The 27,668-nt window shown below is 49.4% G+C and overlaps 2 protein-coding genes across 2 annotated transcripts; both read right to left on the bottom strand.

The window, feature by feature from the left end:
• Nucleotides 1-3,022: 3,022 nt before the first annotated feature.
• Nucleotides 3,023-15,993, bottom strand: CMTM2 (CKLF like MARVEL transmembrane domain containing 2). Its single transcript, XM_075536713.1, has 5 exons — nucleotides 15,918-15,993; nucleotides 15,640-15,788; nucleotides 15,351-15,509; nucleotides 4,032-4,133; nucleotides 3,023-3,283 (listed from the first exon to the last, which is right to left on the bottom strand). Exons 1-5 carry the CDS (start codon nucleotides 15,991-15,993, stop codon nucleotides 3,023-3,025), a joined length of 747 nt encoding a protein of 248 aa, XP_075392828.1.
• Nucleotides 15,994-16,537: 544 nt separating this feature from the next.
• Nucleotides 16,538-27,625, bottom strand: CMTM1 (CKLF like MARVEL transmembrane domain containing 1). The gene is made up of 4 exons (XM_075536711.1): nucleotides 27,245-27,625; nucleotides 25,571-25,729; nucleotides 17,979-18,077; nucleotides 16,538-16,687 (listed from the first exon to the last, which is right to left on the bottom strand). The coding sequence occupies exons 1-4, from the start codon at nucleotides 27,623-27,625 to the stop codon at nucleotides 16,538-16,540; spliced, it is 789 nt and encodes a 262-aa protein (XP_075392826.1).
• Nucleotides 27,626-27,668: the final 43 nt, after the last annotated feature.

Below are 27,668 nucleotides of genomic sequence, written 5' to 3'. Positions count from 1 at the left end.
ATTTATGGTTTAAAAGGCTGATTAGTCCTCCAAAGTTCACTCATCTAAATATCTATTATATACCTTGTTGGGCAATTAAAACCCTTTGTAGTACTTACCCTTTAACAAAAAATGTTTCTGACTCGATGGATTCTGAAAGCAGGTATGTGAAGGTCACTCACAAAGATGTTAGGTTTTCCACAATGCCCTGTCATTTGCAATGTTTTGTTTGTTTCTTTGGCGTGATCATATAATTCTGGTGTTCGGTGATCAGAAGCCCCTCGGGCGCCATATCTGTTGTTGGGTGGAGCGTAGCATTGAAGGGCACACACACTGCTGCACAACCTGGTCGTGGCATCTGGTTTCTGGTCTCTTATAATCATCCTCATACAACGTTCTTTTGGGTTGAGGGATTCTGAGACAGTAGAGCAATATAGAGGCACGGATGACTGTTCTTGGGACATGTTGTCAGGAGAGACTAGTTCCCGGAAAGGGACCTCCTTTTTGGTAAAGAGAGAGCCAACAAAACAAAACAGGAAGACCAGAGAGACTGACACAGTGGCGTCAACAATAGGCTCAAACATCACGACAACTGTCAGTCTGCCTAAGACCAAGGCAGTGTCTCTTTCTATGAGTTGGAATTGACCTCCAGCATCCAATGACAATAGCAGGGTAGTGTGTCTTTTAGAAAGTGTCTGTACATTTCAACTCCTTCCAGTGACTTCCACCAAAGGCAGTGGTGTTTCAGGGGCAGAGGACCATTGTTACAGCCACGGTGTCAATCCATCTCATGAGGACCTTCCTCTTGTTCACTGGCTCTCTACTTTGCCGAGCATGGTGTCCTTCTCCAGCGACTGGTCTCTCCTGATAACATGTCCAAAGCATGGCTTGCCGTCCTTGCATCTAAGAAGCATTTTGGCTGTCCTTCCTCCAAGACAGATGCTTGATTTTTTTTTTTTTGGCAACCCGTAGCACTTTCAATTTTCTTCTCCAACGCCATCATTCAAATGCATTGGCGCTTCTAAAGTCTTGCCTACTCAGTGTCCAACTTTCACATGCACATGAGATCATTGAAAGGGCAGGCTCACCTCAGTCCTCAGTTACCTCCTTGATTTTCAACACTTTAAAGAGGTCCTGGGCAGCAGATTTACCCACTGCAGTGTGTCCTTTGATCTGCTACTTCCGGGAGCACTGATTGCGGATCCCCGTAAGATGAAACTCTTGACCATGTCAGTCTGTTCCCCTTTTATCATGATGGTACCTATTGGGTCAGCTGTGAGGATTTGGGCCTTAAAAACCTTCTAGACTCCTTACCTAAACATTGGTGTGGGTGGTTATCAGAGGAGGAAAAGTAAAATTAAAACGGACTTATAGTTTCAAGCCAACCCCCCAAAAAGGAAGTCAAAGGAATGTCAAATGGTCAGTGGCTTCCACTGATCTGGAGGCCCTGAGATCATCATTAAACTTCAAACTGAAACTACCGCCAGGAGTCTTCTAAAATCCAGGCAATGTTGTTGTTGTTCGGTGCCATCAAGCTGGTTCTGAACCCAATGTTCAACAGACTGGGACACTGCCCCATCTGCGCTGTGTTTGAACTCTTTATCGTGACCCCTGTATCTGTCCATCTCCATGGAGGGCTTTCACTTTTTTTTTTCATCGACCTTCTACTTTGCCAAGCATGATGTCCTTCTCCACGGACTGGTCCCTCTATAACACATCCAAAATACTTGAGGTGATGTGTTAGTTGCATAATCTGGTGTCAACTTGAGACTATTAAGAGTGAAGAGGTGGAGTCTAGCCTGTCAACGAGGCCTCTGTGTGGTCATGGCCTTCTCCTGAGGATTCTGGGAACCCTGTATTCTTCTCTGGAGGCAGGACACACAATCTCTGCTACCCATTCCTGTTGACAAACCATATGGAGCTATACTGATAGAACCAGAGTCCTGGAGCTGGAGGAGCCACGTGGAGACCCATGCCAGGAGTGAGATGCTTCCACTGCCACTGGATCCGTAAGACTTTTCACCCACTGGCCTGTGATCTTCCTGCACTTGGCATTATTGCATGTATTGCGTGAATCTGAAGAGGAATTTATAGATTGGTATCGGACATGTGGGCTAATAATATCAGACTTAAGGATCTGGACTGGGCTGGGATGTTTTCTCAATAGTTAATTGTTCTCTTATATAAAGCTCTTTCTGATACACATCTGAGAGTCTCTTGGATTAGTCTCTGGACGAACACAGGTGAAGTTTCCCCACCCTCAAGTCTAAGGAACACCCCGACTGTGCTTCTTCCCAGACAGATTGACTTGTTCTTCCAACAGCCCGTGTGGCACCGGATATTCTTCCTCCAAGGCATCAGCAATGGCTTCACTTGGCTACTGAAATCTGCCTGGAGGGCCATGTTCTTGGAAGACCAACATGGGATCCAATGAACATTAGCGACTCGGAGGATCCAACAGGGAGTCTAGGGGCCAGCGAGCCTGGGTGAGGAACAGCCAGGCCCAGGAGGGTGGGCATAGCTGTCCAATTCAGAGCGCATCATTTGCATCGCTGAGTGGTGGTGTGGAGGCTGCTTTACATTTTCTAATCACCAACACAATAAGCTACATTTAGGGGATGGCCAGCTACCTGATTTTTTATTTTCTTCGGATAGTGGATATTTTGGTGTCTTAGAAATAACGTACATTAGGAAGGCCAAACGTGAACGCATCTTGTTCCCCTCTGGGCCCTGTGGCTGGTTTTGGTCCCCAGCCCCTCCATGACAGGTAGCCTGTCGCTGCTGGAGCCAGAGCCCCGAGGTCCTTAGCCCAGCCCCAGCCTGGCCCTCAGCACGGATCACTTTCAGTAACTTGTAGAATGAAAAAAAGAAAAAAGATCATGTTGACATCAAATCCATTGAGAAAGAAATTTCTTTTCCAACAAAGCTGGTGACTACCATGAAAAAGAAAACTGTGGTAGGAAAAAGGCGAGGGAGGCAGTGGAGATAGGCTTCCTTATCATAGATGCTGCCGCTGTTTCTGCCGGGAAGGGTCTCCTCACCATCACTTTTTGGCTTTTTCTGCTTTTTCTGCTTTTTCCGGTTTTTCCGGTTTTTCCGGTTTTTCCGGTTTGTCAGGTTTGTCCCCTTCCGCGGGTGGCTTCCCCTTGTCACCAGGGGCGCCTGGTTTCTCTTCGCCTTCAGCTTTCTCCTTTGCTGAGGGGGGAGGGACCAGCACGTTTGTCTTGACTCGTTTGCCCTTGAAGTGCTTTCTTTGAAGGCATAGATCGATTAAAGCAAACAGTGCAGCCACCCCGGTACAGATCTGGAACACAAAAGAACCTCAATAAATGAGCTCTTCCTTCCGCTGCCAGCAAGTTGTCATCCTCGTTTCTAAGGGGTGCCAGACCCAAGAGAGGTCAGCCCCCTGCCCCTGCCTGGCTCCCTTTAGCTTTCAGGGCTTCCTGGCTTGAAACACAGCAGTTAGGCCCTTGGCTCTGGGATAACCAGCTGAGAGGAGGATGGTAAGGAGGGAGAGAAGAGAAGAGGGAGGAGGAAAGGGAGGAGGGAAGAGGGGAATAAGGGGGAGGAGGGAATGAAGAGGAGGAGGGGGAAGGAAGGAAGAGGGGAATTAGGGGGAGGGAAGGGGAATAAGGGGGGAGGGAAGAGGGGAAGGAGGAGGAGGAGGGAGAAGGGAGTGAGGAGGAGGAGGAGGGGGAAGAGGGAGGAGGAGGGGAAGGAGGGAAGAGGAAGGAGGAAGGGGAGGAGGGAAGAGGGGGGAGGGGAATAAGGAGGAGGGGGAAGAGGGAAGAAGAGGGGAATGAGAAGGGGAAGGAGGGGGGAGGAGGAGGAGGAGGAGGAGGAGGAGGAAGCCTTCAGCCTGGCCGCCTCTCTGATATCGTTTTCATTTCCCTTCCCCCTTGAAGACACCCATCCATTTTCTTTAGCTTTTAGACTCTGCCTTCCAGCCCAAAGGTTTGTGAAAGGAAGCCCTTTCTGGAAAGAGAAAGGCACACACACCCTCAAAGGTGTCAAGTCAGAGCGGATCAGTAGCCTGACCTGCAGGCACTCACCACAGCTATGAAGTAGTGCATGTGCAGGGTTGGCCGACTTGTCACCGCGAAGACCACAGCTCCCACGAGGAAGCCGCATGCAACCAAGTCATTGAGAAAGTCCTGGCAGATGGGAGAGATGGAGTCAGTGGGACCCTTATATAATTGTTTGTCGATTTGAGAGGCTAAAGGTGAAGGGTTGGTCTAGCCTGTCAATCTGGTCATAGCCTCAGTGTGGGCCTGGCCTTCTCATGAGGATTCTGGGAACTCTTGTATTCCTCCTTAGAGGCGGGAGACACACGCGCGCTCTCTCTCCCCTCACTTTCTGGAAGACATTGCAGCTGACAAGGCACATGGAGCTACGCTAGTGCCCTGAGCTGGAGGGACTAGCGCTGAGGTGCTTCCACTGCCACTGGATCCACAAGACTTCCCACCCACTGGCCTGTGATCTTCCTGTACTCAACGTCATTGCATGTATTTCGTGAGTCTGAAGAGGACTTTATAGATTGGTTTCGGACATATGGGCTACTATAGTGCTTATGGACTTGATCTAGACTTGGTTGGGATGTTTTCTCAGTATTCAATTGCTCTTGTATATAAAGCTTTTTCCTGTACACATAGGAGTGTCCATGGATTTGTTTCTCTAGTCTACCCACACCCCCTGTAGCACGGCGTTGTGGTTGGGTGCTGATTTTCAACGCCTTGTGACCTCATGGGACAGAGTAGAACTGCCTCAGTGGGTGTTCCTTCAACAAGATGTTTTAAAACATTTTTTTGGTGGAAATATACACAGTAGAATGTTTCCCAACCTAACAATTTCTCCATGTGCAACTCGGCGATGGAAGTGGTTGTAGTCTTCGAGAGGTGTCACGAAGCTCAACACCCTTCCCAATACTATGATAGTACCATTGACCTCAATGTGCAGCCCCCCAAGCTTCACATCTCACTTTTGGAATGCTGTTTTCAGACTGAGCCCTCACACACAATTCTTTAATCAGGGAGATGTTCCTCACAAACTAACTTTAAAATAACCTCGGGGTGGTTTCAATTTGCAGTTTAAAGCTTTCTTTCTTAATAAATCATTTTATTGGGGGCTCTTACAGCTCTTATAACAATCCATACATCCATTGTGTCAAGCACATTTGTACATATGTTGCCATCATCCTTTTCAAAACATTTTCTTTCAACTTGAGACTTGGTATCAGCTCTTGTTTTTGCTCCTCCTTCCTTCTCTACCCCCACCCTCATGAACCCTTGATAAATTATTATTATTTTTATATCTAATACCATTTGCTGTTTCCCTTCACCCATGTTTCTGTTGTTCGTTATGGGGGGTAGGAAGTTGGCAGGGTTATATGTCGATCATTGTGATCGGTTCCCCCTTTCTCCCCCGCTACCTTCTGCCTACTTTCATGGTATTGCTACTCCCATTACTGTTCCTAGGGGTTTATTTGCCCTGGATTCTGTGTGTCCAGAGCTCTTATCTCTACATGCTCTGGTCTAGCCGGATTTGTAAGGTTGAACTGGGGTCATGATAGTGGGGTATGTGTGTGACAGCAAGTATTAAAGAAGTAGAGGGATGTATCTTCCATCGGTGCTATGCTGAACCCTGGCTGGCTCGTCCCTTCCTTGTGACCCTTCTATGTGGGGATATTCAATTGTCTACAGATGGGCTTGGGGTCTCCACTCCCGAGTACCCCTCATTTGCATCACTATGTTTTGAGTCTTCTGATGCCTGATATGGATCCTGTGGATACCTCATGATCACACAGGCAGGTGTGTTTCTTCCATGTGGGCTTGTTGCTCCCAGCTAGATAGCAGCTTGTTTAACTTCAAGCCTTTCAGACCCCAGATGCTATATTTTGTAATAGCCAGGCACCATCAGTTTTCTTCACCACATTTGCTTATGCACCCACTTTGTCTTCAGCGATTGTGTTGGGAAGATGAACATCACAGAATGCTGGGTTATTAGAACAAAGTGTTCTTGTATTGAAGGAGTACTTGAGTAGAGGCTTAAAGTCCATCTGCTACCTTAATACTTAACATATAAATATATGTACATAGACCTATATCCCTATTGCTATATATTAATATAATTACACATATATATGTCTGTATTTATACCTTTATAAATGGTTTTTTTTTTACCTCCTACTTCTTTCCTCTATTTCCTTTTACTTTCCTTCTGTCCCACTATCATGTTCAACCTTCATTCGACTCTCAGTACTTCCTCTCGGCTACATTGCATTTGATCGAGTCCAACCAGGCATTTTATGCCCTCCTCGTCACCAGTCTTAGATCTCTTGTTGTTCCCTTGTCCCTGGGTTTGTTGTTTACCCCTGTCTTTCCCCCGCCCCCCTCTCTGATGTGTCCCAGGAACCGTTGGTCCCATTGTTTTCTCCTTGGAATTTTTTATCCTGCCTATCTTATAGAGATAGAAGTGAAAAGAAAGAAAAAAAAAGCCTCTAAGACGCAGAAAAAAAGAGCATATTAATGTGAATGGGGGAGAGCATGTAGTGGAGACCCAAAGCCCATCTGTAGACCACTGGACATCCCCTTACAGTAAGAAGGATCACTGCAAGAGAAGAGCCAGTCAGGGTGCAGTATAGCACTGATGAAACATACAACTTTCCTCTAGTTCTTTAATGCCTCCTCTCCCACCACTATCATGACCCCAATTCTACCTTAAAAATTTGGCTAGGTCAGACCATGTATAAGAGTTCAAAAGACAGGGAATCCAGGACAGATAACCACCACCCCCAGGACCAATAATGAGAATAGTAATACCAGGAGGGGAAGGGGAGGGTGGGGGCAGAAAGGGACAACAGATCACAATGATCTACATATAATCCCCTCCCAGGGGGATGAAAACAGAAGAATGGGTGAAGGGAGGCACCAGGTAGTATAAGACATGAACAATTTTTAAAAATAAATTATCAATGGTTCATGAGGGAGGGGGGAAATGAGCTGATACCAAGAGCTCAAGTAGAAAGAAAATGTTTTGAAAATGATGATGGCAACTTATGTATAAATGTGGTTGACACAATGGATGGATGTATGGAAGAGCTCTAAGAGCCCCCAATGTAATGATTTTAAAAATGTGAGAGGAAAAAAAATATATATCCTATAAAATAGTTCCAGGTCTGTCTGTTGACCCTTATGAATGTCTTCTCATTGAGTTTGATGAGGGGCCAAGCGCTAGTCCTGAAGTCTACATCTGGGATTCCTTGGGGACTTCTTTACTTTGCTCCCCTTGCTGCTCTGTTGTGCTCCCTTCCTGTTTCGGCCTGGTGTGGGTGGGTGGGGTGGGGCGGGGGGACCTAAAGCTATTTCATGGCAATCATTTGGGGCAGCAGTCCAGCCTCATTGGCTCCAGAATGTCAGGATTTCATGAATGTTTGAAATTTTGTTCCACAGTTCTTCCCCTTCGGATCAAGAGTCTTTTATAGGCTATTTGATCAAAATGATCTGGCCGGGAAGCAGGATGCTGCCCAATTCTATTAGCTTTATGACGCCTTTCCCAACTGGCTGAGAACAAGGTCCCTTCCTTGCCCTCCTCTGTCACCAGCAAGGTGCAGCAGGAATGCTGGCCACCCCTGTCTTCATGGTCTCTGCTGAGCTGAGGAAGGAGATAATACATTTAAATGCCACCATTTGCAAAATCCAGCATCATCTTTCTTCATTCAACATTTACATGGATGCTATAGGCTTTTTGTTTTGAAGGTGAATTCCAACTAGCTTGGCAGTATTTTCTAGCTGGGTCATCTCTGTAGCGCAGACACAGCTGTTGAGAGTTCTGTCCTCTCTCATCTTCAGTGAGCTCTCTCATTCCATCGGGATGATTCTCAGGCTGTCTCACGTGTCCTCTCCACTCTCTTGAGTCTCTTCTTTCTTACAGAGAGTCCCATCAGACTTCCAATAGCCGCTCTTATTTTATTGTCTTCCATGTCTCAACCTCTTTCCTAATGTCTTCTCTTAGGGTCACATTCTGGGCAATTTCCCCGTATCTTTCAGTTTACTCATTTTTTTTCTTTAGTGATTTCTCATCTGCTGCTTGAACCAACCTAGTGACTTTGCAGGCACCTGGTACCATCGCGGGTCCTGCAGCTGATTCGATTCCCATGAAGGTTTAGTTTGGAAGCCCACATGGACACCCTATTCCATAGGGTCGAAATCAGTCAGAATCCACTGGGTGCCAGTGAGGTTGTTGAATTTTAAAAAATAGTTTCTCTCTCTAGCTCTATCAGATCTGCTTTTTATTCTTTACACCAGTCTATTGGCTTTTTAAGATATTAATATTGTAGTCAATATGTGACATTGGCCATTTAAACATTTTAAATGCATACAATGCAGTGACATTATGCTGACTCTATTCTGCAATCACACGCCAGCCAGTTTGTCATGCTGTGGTGTCTTGCGTGAAGCTGTGTCACTGGTATTCCACATAGCAACAGGGTCACCCAAAGCAAACAGGCCCTAGGACGGCTTCCAGATGAACAACAGACTACAAAGATAGAACAGCCTGACCCCTTTTGAGGAGTCAGCCACTGAGAGCCTCATGAAGAGCATCGCAACATTGTCAGATGCTGAAAAACAGAACATTATCCTGTATAGTGCCGGAGATGAGGCCCTCCGATCAGAAAAACTCAAAAACCAAACTCACTGCCATCGAGTCAGTTCTGGCTCAGGGGAGAAAGATGAGGCTTTCTACTGCCTACAGAGTCAGAGTCTCCAACACCAGTTCTTCTCTGTCCTGCAGGGTCGCCGTGAGTCAGGGCGGAGGCACTCAAAATATAACCGAGAAAGAGCTGGCATGGCTGGAGTAAACAGCCCCAGGACTTTCATTTGCTGATGGGGCACCACCCAAAATGACAAGAAACAGCTACAAACATGTATCAAGAATTAGGACACCTATGTCTATTGCAGCACTTTCCAGAACAGCGAAAACTTTGAAACAACCAAAATCCCAGCTTATAGAGGAATGGATAAACAAACTCTGGTACATTCATACAATGGAATATTATACACCAATGAAAAGCAATGACAACTCTCTTACACACCACAGCGAGACATGGACAAAACTAGAGAACATTCTGCTTGGCAAACATGGTCAATCTTACAAAGATGAATATTTAATGACACTATTGCTATAAGTAAAACAAAGAAAAACAGATGTGGTTTATACACAAGAAGACTGGATGACTTAGGAAGAGTCAGGGGCAGGGATGGGGACAGGGAGAGGGGAGAAATAGGACATTGAGGAGGGAGGGGGGTCAGAAAGAAAGAGAATCATATTTATGGAGGATTTCATGGGATACTGATGTTGATTTTATTTCTTGAGATGGACTGTGTAACTATAGACAACATGCTTCTTTAAAAATAGAAATAATCTTTCCATGTCCTTATCCTTCTGACCTAAATATTGGTCTGAGTGGCTAAAAAAAAAAGGGAAGAAAAGTGAACCAAATCAACTTGGAACCTTTAGTGACAAATTCATTTCAAACGTAGGGGGGAATAATTAGAACTTGGAATGTACACAACAGGAATTTAGGCAAGTCAGAAGTTGTGAAAAATGAAATGCAACCCGTGAAGATTGAGATTAGCATTAGCAAGCTGAAAAGGACTGGCATTGGTCATTTGGAATCAGATAGTTAGATGGTTTACTATGACGGGGAGGACACATTCAAGAGGGATGACAGGTCTATCTTGATGTACAATGCTGTCTGTGATAGGATAAAAACTATCCATTACAAGGAAATCCAGTCAACGCAAGCACCGTCAACTTTATACATAACCACTAAAGCTAGTGACGGAAAATTGAGCAACTTTGCCAAAGTCTCCAGTCTGAAGTTGATTGACATGCAATCAAGGTGCAGTGATAATCATTGGTGATTCCAATGCAAGCATTGGAAACAAAGAGGAAGGAACAGTAGTTGGAAAATATGTTCTTGGTGATAGAAAGGAACCTGGAGATTCCAGGAGGAAATTTTGCAAAACCAACCACTTCATCACAAATACCATTTTTCCCGCCCCCCAACAGCACACAAAAAACCAAGTACACACATGACTTCTCCAGATGGACTACACATAGGCATCAGATTGACTCCATCTGTGGGAAGAGTTGATGGGGAAGCTCAATATCAACAGCTAACACCAGGCCAGGGGCAGACTGTGGAGCAGACCACCAATTGCTATTCTGCAACATGAGTCGAGTGTAGCCCATCTGGATTTGGAGACCATCTCAGGAACAGATGGGATGCACTGAACACTAACAACATGAATGTGAAGAAAGCAGAAGGTCTTTAAAAGGCAGGAAAGAAAAGTTGCAAGTGGATGTCAAACGGAGTTCTGATGTGCACTTCCTCATAGAGCAGTCAAGGCAAATGGGAGAAATGGCGCAACCAGGGAGCTGAACAGACAAGTTCAAAGGGCCGCTTGAGAAGACAAAGTGGTTTTATCATGAACTGTGCAAAGACCTAGAGTTAGAAAACCCCAAAGAGACCATGCTCAGCCTCTCTCCAATGGAAAGAACTCAAGACGGAAACTCGAGCCTTGAGCTGCAACATTGAATATTTTGGGAGCAAAATAGTGAATGATTCAGGAAGATGGAAAGAATACACGGTCACAGTACCCGGAAGGACTAGCTGACATTCGATCATTTCACGAGGTAGCATATGATCAAGAACCAAGGGTGCTGATGAAAAAGGTCCAAGCTGCACGGAAGGCGTTAGCAACTAGCAAAACCAAGCAAGACCCCAGGAACGGCAGGAACTTGGAAGACAGCTGGCCAGCTGGCTGGAAGAGGTCTATATTAGCACCCATCCCCCGCCCCCCAAAGATGATCCAACCGAACATGCTAATTATAGAACCATATTATAGACATCGCAGGCAAGTAAAATTTGACTGAAGTTTTTTTGTTTTTTTTCCAACTCTTGATTGAAGTTTTTTAACAGTGCTTGCAATAATAGTGCTTTGACAGAAAGCTGCCAGAGATCGAGGCTGGGTTCCGAAGAGAACGCGGAACAAGGGGTATCCTTGCTGACATCAAATGGATCTTGGCTGAAAGCAGAGACTGCCAGAAAGATGGCTTCTCGTGTTTTGCCTCTGCAAAGGCATTTGGTTTCGTGACAGTCTTGAGAACAATGGCAACGGCAGAACGCTTCTTTGAGCTCATTTGGAACCTGTACACGGATCAAGAGGCGGTTGGGTGAACAGGACGAGGGAACACTCCCTGGTGTACCAACAGTGGTATCGTCTCCGCATACGTTTTCAATCTGCACGCTGAGCAAATCCTCAGAGAAGCTGGATTATCTGAAGAGGTAGATGGTATCTGCATTACCAGCTACGTGGTATCAGGATTGGAAGAAGGCTTGGCAACAACGTTGGATAGGAAGACGACACAACCTTGTGCTGAGAGGGACGTCAACGCGCTTGCTGAGGAAGACCAAGGACTGCAAGCTCAGCGTCAAGAAACCCCAAATCCTCACAACTGGACCAGTAGGTAACATAGTTGTAATTGGAGAAACAACTGAAATCGTCAAGGATTTCATTTTGCTTGGATCCATGATGTATCGCACCCAGTAAATCTACTGCCTAAGACCTCTTTAAAGTGTGAAGAAGCAATGATGCTATTCTGAGGAGTTCCTGAGCTAACCATGGCATTGTTTATTGACATTTTTAAGCCATGGTATTTTTAATGGATAGCCTTGAGATGGCTCCAAGTTTGAATTCAGAGTGTCCATTCTAGGGGAAGTCTCTCTATTGACTCCATGTAGGAAGGTCCGTGTCTCTTCTCAGCAACTGTTTCTTGAAGTTCCCATGTGTCTTGGCTAAATATCCCCCTGGGTCTAGAAGGTTCTCAGCCTAGGGACCTTGGATCCAGACAATATGCTCTGCTCCCAGTTGTTCTTTCAGGGTACTGAAGCCCCTCATTTTCTGCTTGCTTCCCCCTCCTCTGGTCTCTTGTAAGATCAAAGGTGATGTAGGACCACACCCCAGGGAAACGCCCTTTGAGCAGATCAGGCATGTGACCTGAGAACTTATTATTTAAAAAAAAACAAACAAACAAACTCATGGTGACCCTATAGGACAGAGTAGAACTGTCCCTTGAGTTTCTGAAACTAGCCAGGGCTCAAGTGTGCTATAGTCCATCCTGATCCCCTTACAACTGGCTGGCTGGTCATAGCAGATCACATCAGGTTGGCAGTTACGTAACTGCCAGATCTTGGAAATCATGGCCCAGCCAAGTTGACACATATTTGGTGGTGGTGGGGGCACAATTTAATCCACGTTGTCCTTTTGTGTCTGGCTCACTTCACTCAGCAGAATGTTTTCAACGCTCATCTAATGTCATGGCACCTATCAAAACTTTTGGGGGGACATTTTTATTTAATAACTATATTTAAAATGTTAGATCTTGTACTTTATGAGAGAACAGGGCAGATATGTTCTTGGGGATCTAGTATTTGTTTGTTACATTTGCTTACTCAGGGAATTGTAAAGAATAAGTTAGAACAAATTATGCATTTGTATCTGGTAACAGATTTGTTTTTCCCACTGAAGACTCTTTGGAGACTTGGAGCCGAGTTTGAATTTGTTTCTGCACCCCTCCCACCCACCCCACCCCCTTTCAGGTGGTTTCTAAACCACAGGTAATAAAAACGATAATTCTAACTCCAAACAAAGGGCAGATCCAGTGTTTCTGTTTTTTTCAGGGAATTTTATGGTTCCTTGGTTTGTTTTCACTTCAAGGTCAGGAACATGCTTTCTTGATCGTGTGTGTGTGTGTGTGTGTGTGTGTGTGTGTGTGTGTGTGTGAGAGAGAGAGAGAGAGAGAGAGAGAGAGAGAGAGAGAGAGAGAGAGAGAGGTAGAGGTGGGGGCAATCTCTTCATGGCTTTATGCAGGGCTCTCAGGTCCAGTCCCACTGTACTTGGAGACAAGACCTAATCATGTGACCCAGAGCAAGTAGGAAGCCTGAGACAGTGCCCCCTGGGCCCTCCCTACCCCATGCCAGCAGTGTTTGTTCTCAATGCTCCTTGTTCCTCCCCGCCTCCTGCGTCTCTGGTCCCTCTGTGTTCTTTCCTGCCAGCTCAACCATGCAGTTCAAACACCATTGGTCTCATTCCCCGAGTCTTTGGGGTAAGTGCTTGGTGCAGTTGTTCTCAAATGCACTGCCATGGAGTCCTTGGATGCTGGCTCACGGTGAGCCTACAGGACAAGGTGGACCTGCCCCGGTGACTTTCCAAGACAATAACTGCTGATGGGAGTAGAAAGTCTTGTCTTTCTCTCTCGGAGGGGCTAGTGGTTTCGTACTGCTGACCTTTCCGACCGGGGCTCCTGCTGTTAGTGCTGTCAAGTGCGCTCTGACTCATGGTGACCCTCTGTACAACAGAACGAAACACTGTCTCCCCAACCCCCATCCTCACAACTGTTATGTTTGAGCCCATTGTTCGTAGTCACTGTGTCCATCTATCTCATCGAGGGCCACCTTCTTTGTCGCTGCCTCTCTGCTTCCTCAAACATGACGTCCTCTCTAGGACTGCTCTCTCCTGACAAAGCACAGGAGACCACGTCTCATCATCCTTGCCTCAAAGGGGCACTCTGTTTGCGCTTCTTCCAAGACAGATCTGTTTTTTCCTTCAGGCAGGCCACGGTACTTCCACAATTCTTCGCCAGCACCACGTTTCAAATGTATAGGTTCTTCTGGCTTCCTTATTCAATGTCCAAAAGGCAATGAGGCGATCAAAACACCACGGGGACTGAGTCAGGTGTACACCAGTCCCCAGAGTATTGGTTTGCGATACTTTGAAAGAAATTTTGGGCAGCAGCAGATGTACCCAGTGGAGGGCAGTACAGGAGGAGAAAAGTCCGGGTTATTGTTTTTCCATCTTGCTGGAATTACCAACACTTTCTCAGGCTTCTTAGCTGGAGGCTTATCCTCCGTCTGGCCTTTTGCCTTCTGCTCGACATGATCTTTTCCCAAGAGCCCCCAATCCAGCTCTCTCTGAGCCCCTGTAGTTCATGATAGGGAGCGGGGCGGAGGGTGACTAGGGGCTTCAACTCCTGACAAAACAGTGCTTGAATCATTTTTCTGCCACTCATGAGCAGAGTGACTTGGGACACTTGGGACTTGGCCATCGTAGAGTCCTGGAAGCATGCTGTGCACATGCAGTGAGCACAGGCCCCTGAGGCCTCACCCCCTGGCCAGGAATTGGGCTGATGTGCCCTGTGATTATGCTGGTAAAGGGCAGGGCTTCAGGTTCATCCTGAGGCAGCACACCCAAGACTGTACATTCCATCTTCTGGCAGTCCCTTGAGGGATAACTTCTGTTCCCTGTTACAGGAGCTGGCTGGTCTCAGTCCCATTTCACCAGACCCCTGCCGGTAGAGGGGCAGCCACGGCAGACCTCAGGCAACGTGCAAAGAGAGGTTGAGACACTTCCATCTTACTAGATGGTGCCCACTGGGCATGATGAGCGGACTTAAAGGGACCTCATTAGAAGGTCCTGGACAGGGAGGGAAGAAAACCGTGTAAAACAGATCAAGCTTGCTGGCTGTGGAGATTAGGGTCCTTAGTTGCCTCTCAGGTCTGGAGCAGAACTTAGAGGAACCATCCATTTAAGTTCAAACACCCATCTGTTCTGAGTCCTAGTGACTTTATACGACAGAGTAGGCTTGCCTGTGGGTTTCTGAGTCTGTGAAAGAATCACCCCCACCCACCCACCCCCAATATGCCACCAGAGGCCCTTCCAAGAGCAGTAGGGGAGCGTTTGCTCAGGTACATAGTTCCGAGGGTTAGGAAGGCGGAGGAATGGAAACAGCTAATATATGGTGGAAGTAGGATAAGGGGGTGAGGGGTAAGGGGTGCGTGGCACAGAGGGTGTTGCAGTGGGTGAGTTAAGTATGAATTGCTGAATGTAAGGGTGTCCATCTGTTCTGTAAGCCTTCAACCAGTTTGCAGTTAAAAAAAAAGGTTAAAAAATAACAAAAGCTTTCATTTTATCTGAACTGATTTTTGGAGACATTGATCTCTGAATCCTGGGGGTGGGGATCTTTCTGGGCTATCTCCCCAATCAGTGGTGAACAGCCAGGGGACCCCCACCCCCATGGGGACAATGTCTCAGGCTCTCTGAGCTTACTCATCCCCTGGATAAATGCCCCCCTTCTCCTCTCCCCCCTGCCCTCCAGCTGGGCCTCAGTCTTCTCCCACCCACCCCATTAGAGCTGCAGCTGCCCAGACCCCCCAGCAAATGACTCTAGGATGGGAGAGAAGACGTGCTCCTGTTCTCTGCCCGGTCACTTCCCTGGGACCAAGGCCCAAGGCTCTTCCCAGGGCTTACTGTCACGGGCCACAGGATGAAGGGCAAGTATCTGTTGATGGCGAAGGAGTAGATGATTATGAAGAAGATGAGGACGGCCATTTCCATGGTGACAATGAGTGTCAGGATCGGGTGCGCAGACAAGCCCGAAAACAGGATCAGCGCGGTGATCAGGCAGCCCTGGTGGGAGATGCGCGTGCTTGAGCCAGCCGCGGAGACCCTAACCCCCTGCGCCCCCAGCCCCAGCCCCCTGGATCCCCATGCACCCGCTCCCGCCCCACCCGCCCCACCCACCTGCCAGCCTGCTCACCAAAGCCAGGAACTTGACCTCGCCGTGCCCTATGACCCAGAATTCCTTGTTGCTGCTCTTGAGTTCCCACCGGTACCGGCGGCACTTCTTCCGAGTGCCCACCTCGTCCTTGGGTTGCGGGGACTTGGTCTTTTGGGACACCTCCTCTTCTTCCTCGTCCTTTTTTCCCTCCACTTTCTTCTCCTCGCCCTTCTTCTCCTCGCCCTTCTTCTCCTCCCCCTTCTTCTCCTCGCCCTTCTTCTCCTCCCCCTTCTTCTCCTCCCCCTTCTTCTCCTCGCCCTTCTTCTCATCGCCCTTCTTCTCATCGCCTTTCTTCTCAGTGCCTTTGGCCTTGCCCTTGGCCTTGTCAGCCATCTTTGCCCCGAGTCCTTAGCTTGTCACTGGCTGCGCAGCCTCTCCTTGGGGGTCCCGGGACAAGCCTGGTCGGCGAGCGAGAGAGCCTGGCGCCCACTGACCTCTGCTCAGAGACCACGCTTGGCCCACTGCGCCACAAAGGCCAACGCACGCGCCACGCGCTCCCTCTGCTAGCGGGGTGCCCCCTGCGCCCCACCCAGCCCAGCTCTGGGGTCCCGTCGCCCGGGCCGGCGGGGCCGCCTTCAGCCAGCGGCCGCCTCGCCCACCACCCTCCACGCACCCACGGTGCTGGTGCTCGTGCCGCCCAGTCCCCCGCCGGGTGTACCCCACGCGCCACCCCGAGGCCCGCGAGGCTCCCACCTGGGGAGGGGGTGTCTATGGCGGCTAGAACCCCGCGTCAGGCCTCTCCGGCGGGCTGGCGTGAAAGAAACGGGGCTCGCACACAAGACCACGCGGGGAAGCGGGCGCGTTCCCGACTGAGCAGCTGGGATTTTATGGCAGAGGTGGGGACAGGCTGGGAGCACGTTAGGAGACCGTCTGCGGGTTATCCGGGGTATCCCGGCGCGGGAGTGGGCTTGGCGCCCTGGCCTTTCCCGCTTCTGACTTGCAGCATCGACCTCATGGTCTCCCTCATCTTCTTGGTGACCACGAACGCATCAATGGCACACACGATCGTCGCCACGAGACACAGGGTCTGTGGGCGCAAGACCACAAATGGGAAGCACGGAGAGGGGGCGGGTTGGGGAGTTAGTTGGCAGCTGCCCGGCAGCACCCTCTTGTCCCCAGCCCCTGGAGCTGGGTGGGGGCGAAGGGAACTGTCTGGAACCGCTGCCTCCCCTGCCTCCAATCCTCTCTGGCTTGGCTCTGCTGCCTTCTCCCCTCCCGGAGACTGGCAGGGGATGCTGCTGCCCGCAGGGGCCTCAGCGTCAGGTGGGTGGGACAGAATGAAGCTGTTTTGCTGGGCACCACCTGGGCCCCGGGGACTCTGGGTACTTGGGAGGGGCTGGGAATCTGGAACCCAGGAGCCGAGGTGGGCGGGGCAGGGGACACTGGCTGGGGAGCCCCTGGTGATGACCAAAGCCCACTTGCAAAGGCCGGGAAGTGAATGGAGGCCATGAGGGGGTTAAGACCAGTGCCCCTGCACCTGGCTGGCTTGGGTGATTTCTTTGGGAAGCCCCCACCTCCACCCCTCCAGCCCAGCGAAGGGACTCAATTCCCCAACATGAATGGAGGTCAGGCCTGGCACAGTCCGATGGGCTGGTCAAATAGTGACTGCTTGCAGAATGACCTCTTCAAATGGGAACTTTGTTCCTGGATTAACTTCAGTGGCCACAGTGTCACCCTGCCACCTCCCACCCCAGCTTCCCAGCATTGAATCTCCTCCCTCCACACAATGAGGGGATGCCTTCTAAGGTGTCCCAGTCTCGTGGCCCTGGGCAAGGCATTTCATCTCAGCTCAGAGAGGGTCAGAATGTGACCAGTCCCAGGTGGGGGTGTGTGTGTGAGGTGGGCACTGAGCACTGGATGCTCCAATCGTGGGCAGTCCCTCTCCTCCGCCCTTTTCCCCTGGCTGGGCCAGTCACTCCCGGTGGATGCTAACCATGTCCCAAATGCACCTTTCCCCTTCTCCGCTTCCTCTCTTTCATGTGCTTTGAAAAGACAATTCTCAGATGTGGGAAAAGAAAAACAAAAATCCAAGTCCTTTTTTGAGATAAGGACAGTCTGTCCCGACATTTCAGAAAGGAGTGTGTGCGGTTTTCTAAAAGAGGTCAACAGATTCTTGGTTCTCTGTCTTTTTGGAGAAGGAGTGTTAGAATGAGGCGGTTCCTGATCTTCGTTGGGGCAAGGAAGTGCAGGGCGTGTGTGTGTGTGTGTGTGTGTGTGTGAGATATCTTGTTTTAGAAAGAGCCCAATGATGGCCAGCCAGCTCCCCTGCGCAGGTTCTGGGGTCTTCCACTAACGCGAGCCCAGGAAGGCCGACTTACCCCTCCGATATAGAACAGGCTCCTCCTGTTTTTCTCTTGCATGGCCAAGATGGCGACTATGAGGAGGAACACACTTGTGATGATGCTGTTGATAAGATCCTGTAACCCAGAAGGAACAGCCTCAGCTTTACATGCCAATGTCTGCCTGGGCAATGTTTAAACTGCCCACGATGGGCGGCATGGAAACACGTTCTCTTTGATTTACAGGACTCCTGAGGGGTAAACATTTTCCAGCCTCTAGGGACCCGACCTTAGGTGATTTCCCACGTCCTGCAAAGGATCGCCTGCAGGAAACGGGCTTCCCTCCACTCCAGGAAGGTGTGGGGGCGGGGCAGGGGGACTGTTTCTGAAACGTGTCTGTCCGACTTTTCTGGAAGGGCAGAGCATTGTGCATGAAAATGTTGGGAGGTCTAGGAACCTAGTCCAAATTGCCGCACCCCTCCCCCCATAATACGATTGGGAAGTTTTATATTTAAGTTAATAGAACTTCTGCATTCTGTTTCCAAAAACATGTAGGAAGAAGAATATTTCGGAGGCTGCAGTAGTTTGACTGACTCTCCCCCTCACCCCCCACCCGTGACTCTGGAAGTGGGGTCACACTTTGGTGACTCTGCTAAGGATGCACAAACCCAGCTGAGGGACAGACCTGGCACTGAGTGTGACTAGTTTGGCTGGTGACCTATGCTCTTTCCTGAGATAGAGTTGAGTCTCCCCTGACATCTAGAGGCTGTTTCCTGTCATTCATTTTGGGTTTCAGCATTGGCTTTTTTTTCTTATCATGTTATTGGCGGTTCATACAACTCACAATCCATTGTGTCAAGCATATTTGTCCATTTGTTACCATCATCATTCTCAAAACATTTTCTTTCTACTTGCGCCCTTGGTATCAGCTCCTCATTTCCCCCCTCCCTCCCCCACCCTCCTCTCAGCATTGACTTCTTTAGCCCATAGCTCAACCACCACCTTCTCCTTCTCAACCTTCTCCCCACTTCTTTTCTGCCCCTCTTGTTCCTCCTCCTCCTCCTCCACCCTCATTTTCCTTCTTCTTTGTTCTTGAAAATTTTTCTATCTGCATTCTATCAATTTTGTTGTTGTTGAGACTGTACACAGATAATCATCTACCGGTCCTGGTTTCTACGTGCACCACGTGGTGACCTCGCCACCATTCCTTGAGTTGTGCAGACATCCCCATCTTTTTCGGAGTTGCTCCTTCCTCATTAACATCCACTCACCACCGCCACCACCCCTTCCCTACGGTTCCTGTCTAATTTTTCAAGTTGCAGTTGTCAACGGAAGGATGGACATACGTGGGCGGAGGTACCCTTCTGAGTATGAGCTGAGTGCCATCCCCCGGGAGAGGGGCCTCGTGGGGGAGGTTCACAAGTGCAGGGTCATGTAGGCACAGTAGGATGCCCTCGCGTGAACATTTTAAGTCTTGTTGGCCTGACTTGGTCCTCACTAGCCCAAACCCGACAGCGCAGGCTGCACTGCCCAGTGTATGTCATAATAATAGCTGGCTCTAGGGGGAGCTCTTCACTGCGCCAAATGTGCCCTGAGACCAAGCTCTAAGGTACGCGGTATGTCTGCTTTCCAAACCCTTTGCGGAGTGTGAACACGGAGGCTCAGAGAGGCCTGGTAGGTTGCATGCGATCGTCAGAACTCAACTCACTGGTGCCGCCCACGTCAAACCAGCTGCCATCCAGTGAATTCCAGCCCTCGCATGTCAGAGTTTCATTATGCACCCTAGGTTTTCCGGTGGCTGATTTGGGGGAAGTGGATCCCCAGCCCTTTCTTCCTAGGTGCCTCTAGGGGCTCAAACCTCTGGCGTTTTGGTTAGCACCTGAGGACAAACAAGGGGAGACTCTCTGATGTTGAGGAGCCTTGATGGCATCGTGGGTTACACACTGGGCTGCTAGCCATAAGGCCCGCCAGTTCAAAACCACCAGCCACTCGGAGGGCAAAATAGGTTTTCTGCTGCTGGAGAGATTGAGTTCCAGAACCCCCCAAGGACGGTCCTCTGTCCCCGAGGGTCACTATGAGCCAGAATTCACTCCGTGGTGGCAGGGAATTTGGGTTGGGTTTGTGGTCAATTGCCTTTTTTGCTGTGCCAGTTTGTCGATGTGTGCCCAGGGGCCTGCGTCAGTTTCCCTCGGTGCCAGCTTGCTAAAACGTGGGAACAACTGGAGTTCAATCGCAGCATGCATCTGAGAGCCTCTGCTGGGTGATATCAGAGCAACCAGCGATGATGAACTCAACGATCGATTCTAACCCACCGCCAATGACTCCCAGCAAAACTGCACAGGGTTTCTGAGGCTCCAAATCAGTGGTTCTCAACCTGTGGGTCTCGACCCCTTTCACAGGGGTTGCCTAAGACCATCGGAAAATACATATTTCTGATGGTCTTAGGAACTGAGACACCGCTCCTCTATCCGTCTCCTGGCAGGTTTGCCCACATGCAGATACATCCACATACGAGTACCTGGTGTGAAGACTGTTACCCATGCTACACCATGCTTCACTGATTTGTCATTAGAAATAAATATTTCTTCTTGTATTAAATTGGAACTCTATGATGCTCACTCTCCCGACACAACTGCTGGAGCCAAAGAGGATGAACAAGTAAATGTGGTGAAGAAAGCTGATGGTGCCCGACTATCAAAAGAGATAGTGACTGGGGTCTTAAAGGCTTGAAGATAAACAAGCAGCCATCTAGCTCAGAAGCAACAAAGTCCACATGGAAGAACACACCAGCCTGTGTGATCGAGTGGTCCCGAAGGGATCAGTTACCAGGCATCAAAGAACAAAAAATCATATCATTGACTGTACACCTTCATGATAGGATCGCTGAAGACAAATGGGTGCATAAGCAAATGTGGTGAAGAAAGCTGATGGTGCCCGGCTATCAAAAGAGATAGTGTCTGGGTCTTAAAGGCTTGAAGGTGAACAAGCGGCCATCTAGCTCAGAAGCAAAAAAGCCCACATGGAAGAAGCACACCAGCCTGTGCGATCACGAGGTGCCAAGGGACCAGGTATAAGGCATCATGCAAAAAAAAAAAAAAGATATATGTGTGTGTGTATATATATATATATATATATATATATATATACCATATTAAATGAAGGGGGAAGTGCAGAGTGGAGACCCAAGGCCCAAGTGTCGGCCAATGGAGATCCCCTCATAGAGGGGTTTAGGAGAGGAGATGGGTTAATTAGGGTGTGAGGTAGTACCGATGAAGAACACAGCTTTCCCCCAGATCCTGGATGCTTCCTCCCCCCAACTACCATGATCCGAATTCTACCTTGCAGGGCTGGATAGGGCAGAGATTGTACACTGGTACATATGAGGGCTGGAGGCACAGGGAATCCAGGATGGATGATACCTTCAGGACCAAGGGTGTGAGGGGCGATGCTGGGAGAGTGGAGGGTGAGTGGGTTGGAAAGGGGGAACTGATTACAAGGATCCACATGTGACTTCTTCCCTGGGAGAGGGACAGTAGAGAAGGGGGGGAAGGGAGACTCCGGATAGGGCAAGATATGACAAAATAACGATGTATAAATTACCAAGGGCACATGAGGGAGGGGCGAGAGGGGAGGGAGGGGAAAAAAAAAAGAGGACCTGATGCAAAGGGCTTAAGTGGAGAGCAAATGCTTTGAGAATGATTGGGGCAGGGAATGTATGGATGTGCTTTATACAATTGATGTATGTATATGTATGGATTGTGATAAGAGTTGTATGAGTCCCTAATAAAATGTAAAAAAAGAAAAGAAGAGAAAAAAATGATTAGGGCAAAGAATGTACAGATGTGCTTTATACAATTGATGTATGTATATGTATGAACTGTGATAAGAGTTGTATGAGCCCCAATAAAGTGTTAAAAAAAAAAGAAATAAATATTTCACAATATATGGCATTGGTTTTGTGATGAATCACTATGCTTTAATTATGTTCAATTTGTAACAATGAAAACACATCCTGCATATCAGATATTTACATGATGATTCATAACAGTAGCAAAATTACAGTGATGAAGTGAGTAGCAACGAAAATAATTTTATGGTTGGGGGTTCACCACAACATGAGGAACTGTCCTAAAGGGTCGAGGCATTAGGAAGGTTGAGAACCACTGCTCTAAATCTTTTCTGGGGGCAGAGCCTCATCTTACTCCCTCGGAACAGAGCTTTCTGATACACATTCTCAATGGGCTGCTGTCAGTAAACCAGTGGCCAGGTGTCTGCCCTGCCCTACGGGGGAATATAGTTGCTTCTCAGAGAGAGTTTTGTCTACCGATTAGGTACTTGGAAGGTAAGGGGAGAAAGAGGGCGTGGAGTAGGGCTCTCGATGGTAGGCAAGCCCAGCTGAGCTTAGCAGGCTAGAGGTTGGCCGACAGTGGGCAGGGCCGGGTGGGGCAGGCACAGCGGTTCCCAGCTCCAGAGGAAGCCAAGACCTTGAGGAGGGAAATCTGATCTTGAGAGATGTGAACAAGGGTTCTTGCAACATCTAAGAAGCAGAATGTCAGCTTTTCAAGATCCACGCGGAATTGGAATGAAATGCCTGCGAGTGAGGACAGCAGCCTTACAGCAAGCGTGGACCAGACCACACCCATCTTGAACCTGCCACTGCCCGCTGCCTGGTTCGGTCTTGTGCGTGGTGCTGCTCACTGCCAAGGGGCTGCTCTCTGGCATGGCCCCTTAGGGGGAAGGTTGACCTTGTACCTGACACTGCACTGAATGCTCATGTCTCACGAGCTCATGTCCTTTGGGTCACACTCAGGCGCTCTGCCAAGGTGTTAATGGGCCACCTTTTATGAGTCCTAACAAATGCATCCTCCCCACTTGGCAATGGGTCAGCGGCATGCCCAGGGAGGCCAGTCAGTCAGCAGATAAACCCTTCAGCGATCTGACTTGGGGCTTGTGGCTTCCTTCCTGACAGACCTTCCTCCTATGGCCTTGGGCACAGGCCCCCTTGCTGACCTCATCTGGACAGAACTATGTGCTTCCCGGTAGCTGGGGCACAGTCTATGGGAAGATTCTGCGTTTCCTTATAAATGTCGTCCAGGAGTTGTCCTCACTGTCCATCTTCCCCACCCCCAGCATCTCATTGACTCAAGGAGCTGCCTTTGACAAGAACGAGATGGGTTGTTACTTGCCAATCATTGCGCCCTTGACCTCGCCAGCCATTCCCTAGGTCCATAAAACTGTCTAGAATGATCCGCCGGAAAGGAGCAGGGTTGTCATGGTGAATGCTCACTGCCAGTCAGGATGGAAGGGGATGTTAACTCTGTTGGTTTCATGAGTTCACTCCTGCTTGGAGCCGGCAACATTGGGTTGCCAGTCCCTGGAGCTGTCCTTCACTCATCATTTCTGAGTGGGAGAACCTCAAACCTCTGATTTATCTAGGAAGGATTTGGGGGGTAGAGTTTGAAAAGTCACTTATTATCTTTGGTTTTCAACAACTGCTTTCTTGACACATACCTTTACCTCACCAAACCTGTTTCCCTGACCCTGTCGGGTGATTTCCCCGCCTCCCAATCTTGGATTCTGTTTTTGCTTCCATGGGTCATTTGGACGTCTGTAGCTTTCCTCTCACACGTCCCTGTAAGCAGCAAGGAAAAGCCACCTGGGCACTTGAAGATCCCACCTGGAACTCTCCTCGGCCAGATATCCAAGTCACGAGGGGGCCCATTTCTCTTACAATGGAGAAGCACTAACCACGGTGACAATGTCCTTTAATGCTTTCCACAGGGGACCTCCTGCTGACGTGGTCCAGCATTCAGCTGCTAACAGAAAGGTCGGTGGCTTGAAGCCACCAGCCCCTCCCCTGGAGAGAGAGCTGGTCGCTGTGTCTGTAAGGACTCCAGCCTTGGAAGCCCATGGGGCAGATCTGCTCGGTCAGATAGCTTTGCTAGGAGCTGGAATCGGCTCCCGGCAATGGAGGCTCCCCCCCACCCCCCGGGAAGACTTTTCTTGGGTGTGTTGGCAGATGACCCAAGACTCTTGTGGTGAGATGTTGTTGCTGCGACTCATAGCACCATGTGACATAGGATGTCCCACACAGGGTTTCCTAAGCTGTCATCTGCACAGGTGCATGGCACCAGGTCTTTCTTCTGTAGAGCACGTGGGTGGGTTGACTTAGCAGCCACACGTGAAAGCCTTTGCACCACCAGACCCTAGACTAGGGTGGGTGTTAAAAGTGGGTGACACGGGATTGACGTCTAACCGCCCCCAATTGCATCAGGGACAGCAGATTCACCATCAGCAGCGTCAGCTGACAGGGCTAATGCCCATGAGGCTGAGGTCAGACACACTTCCCCTTAGAGGTACCAACTGTCCCTCCCACAGCACGGCCAAGCTTTCAGATGGGCTGGTGACTTCCTGGCAGTGAACCACACAGAACTCACAGACAGTACTCAATGATTACGGGGGTTTATGAGGGACGTTAACAGGTTACACATGCTCAGGACACATTTCTTCGGACAGGGCGGCCTCTTCGCAGCCATACCTGCAGGCAGACCACACTCAGCGACATGGTCCCTTAGCTTCCGGCCCTACTCAGACAATGTCACAAAGCCCTGTGAGGGCTGCCAATAAATGCCCACGGGGCATGCTCCCCCGCCATAAGCCTCCGTCCAAAGATATTTAGTTCTAGCTCCCCTCCAATTAAGTGCCTGGGTGCACCCCACACCATAAACCAGCCTCCTGCCCAAAGACACTCAAGTTTTACTTGCCCTGTGTGCTGAGAAGTCCAGTACTCTGTCTCTCGGTGCTGTGTGGTTTCTCTTAGGTAGCAGTTCTCCAGGACAAGGAGCTTCACCATGCATGCTTCTCAGGGTGCAAAGGACATGCCCTACCCTTGGCTCTTCTTTCTTGCTGATAGTCAAATCCCTCCTTCCTGCTTCTGAGGTGGCTCTTCAGATTACGCAGCATAAATGGCAACCTCCATGACTGGCTTAACACACCCTCACAATGGAGTCCTGTCTTCCTCCACCCTCTTCTCTTGCCTGGGGCATCAGGAAAACGCTGTTGGGTGGGAGTACCAAAGACTGGACGAACCATATGGAATTGCTCACTGCACAGCAGTGGGAAAAGCTGCTGTCATAGAAGCAGGGGCTCGCTGCAGTGGAGTGGGAAGGGCTGATGCAGAGCCAGGGCGGCGGGGAGCCTGGGCCGGTCAGGTTGTTAGGGTCAGGGACCTGGCCCAACCTTAATGGAAATAGAGGCTGTAACCCATGAGGCCCCACACTCAGGCACCATCATTTGCCCAGAGGTGGCCCTGCTACAGCTGCCCAGTATGGCTCCAGTGCCCACAGGTCCCAGCAGGGCACTCTGAGGCCTCCCTGCAAGAGTCTGAAGTCCAGATTGATCAGACTTCCCATCCATTTCCCTCGTGGGACCCTGGCCCTCAGCCTCTGGTTGAATCAGCGTGGGTGTAGGGGATCCTATCATCGGGGGTGACTCTCGCAGGTAATCCCCAGTGCCTCCCCAGACACAGGGCAACCCCAACTCAGCCACAGCTCCGTCTGTTCCTGTTTAGACAGAGAGAGGGCTTTGAGGAGGGAAAAGCTTCCGTTCAAAGGATGTAAACGAACACTTACAAGTAAGGGCCACTGTAAGCAAATCAACAGGTGCTGCAGGGAGAACATGTAAACCAGGATGAAAAACGTGACGATGCAGATCTCCAGGACGGTGATGGCGATGAAGGACTCGTGGGCTTCCACTTGGATGAAGCAGGCTAACGCTCCCACAATCAGACCCTGCAATGAAAGAAACGGGATGAGTGTCTTATTCCAGGCAATTCAATATCTCCAGAGACCAGTGGCCAGAACACGAAGCCAGCTCTGTGGCGAGATGGCCTGTGGTGTTTGGCATACACGTCACATTTGGGAGGTTTCTTTTTCTATTATCTTTTATTTATTTATTGAAATCATTTTATTGGGGGCTTGCACAACTCTTATCACAATCCATCCATCCATCCATCCATCCATCCATCCATCCATCCATCCATCCATTGTGTCAAGCACATTTGTATGTTTGTTGCCATCAGTCTCAAAACATTTGCTTTCTACTTCAGCCCTTAGTATCGGCTCATTTTCCACTCCCTCCCTCATGAACCTTTGATAATTTATAAATTATTATGTTTTCATGTCTTACACTGTCCAATGTCTACCTTCACCCACTTTTCTGTTGTCCATCCCCCAGGGTGGGGGTAATAGGTAGATCATTGTGATCAGTGCCCTCTTTCTCCCCCACCTTCCTCTTCCCCTCCTGGTATTGCTACTCTCATTATTGGTCCTTAGGGGTTTATCTCTCCTGGATTCCCTGTGTTTCCAGCCCTTATCTATACCAGTGTATATCCACTGGTCTAGTGGTATTTGTAAGGTAGAATTGGAATCATGACAGGGTGGGGTGGGGGAAGAAAGTATTAGAGAACTAGAGGAACATTGTATGTTTCATCAGTGCTATACTGCACCCTGATTGGCTCGTCTCCTCCCCGTGACCCTTCTGTAAGGGATGTCCAGTTGGGAGGTTTCTTATATATACATTTTACAAATGAAAGAATGCATGCATGCTGTCACAATGGACACAGGACCGAGAGGTGAAGCCTATCATTTCCTTTCTCCTTCTACACCAGTCACCTTGGATTCTATACCCTGCCAGAAGGAAGTCTGCATATTGTCATCATGCTTATCGGCCCAGACAAGGGGGCTTCAAGTTTTTTTCCCCCATTAGCTTTTAAATGCCTTTTACCATGGACATTTTGAAGCTCCATTCAGATGTGTGCATATGAATTATATATGTGCGGGTAGGTCAAAGACTTACCAAAGACACTGGGGTTAGCCACTTCAATTAGTAGCATGCTAATTAATCAACAATTCAAGCGTGGAACCCCACTATCTCAATTGATATTGACTCTCCAACACTCAGCCAGGCCCAGAGGACAGACTCAATTAGAAGGAACAGAGAACCCAGGTAGCTCAGTGGGTTGTGCAATCGGGTTGTTCACGGCAAGGTCAGCAGTTCGAAACCATCAAGCCACTCCCCGGAGAAAGACGAGGCTTCTGACCCTTGTAAAGGATTTACCCTCTCAGAAACCCACCCGGGGCAGTTCTAGGAGTCGGCATCACTATGAGTTAGAACCGACGGAATGGTCGTGAGTTTGAGGAGAGGCAGGGACAACGGGAAGGAGGGAAATTTTCCCCAGCGGGCGGCCCACCTTGGGCCTCTGTCTGAGGCAGAGGCTGGCCTGTATCCCCCAGCTCCCTGCTCACCAGCCGCAGGATCTTCAATAGTCCAGTCGGTGAGAAGAAAAACTTCTTGATGCTGTCCCTGAATCTTTCTGGGACTTTGGCCCGGCCCTCGGCGCGCTCTTGTATCGCTTTCTTAGCCCCTGGCGACAAGGACTGCTGCTGAGGAGGTGGAGGTTGGGCAGGTGGAGGTGAAGGTTGGCCCTGCCCGGGAGCCGCGTCCTCACGCCTGGTGGGCTCCGAGGCTTGCGGCGGGATGAGCGGTGTGGTGCTCTTGTCTTGATTGATTCTCTTGGCAAACCTAGTGCTCTTTGAGCTCTTGGCGGGGTCCGGTTCCCGACGCCTGGAGGGCGTGGGTTTGAAGCCCTTTGCGAATGCCGGATGTTTGGGTTCTCCAGTGGCCATGGTGGCTGTCCCGCCCCGGGGCGTCAGGCTGGCTCTCTGAGAA

The sequence above is a fragment of the Tenrec ecaudatus genome, chromosome 18, assembly GCF_050624435.1.
Source record: "Tenrec ecaudatus isolate mTenEca1 chromosome 18, mTenEca1.hap1, whole genome shotgun sequence".
NCBI classification, from domain to species: Eukaryota; Metazoa; Chordata; class Mammalia; order Afrosoricida; family Tenrecidae; genus Tenrec; species Tenrec ecaudatus.
Note: the sequence above shows the minus strand (reverse complement) of the source record. Positions and strands in the feature narration are given on the sequence as shown.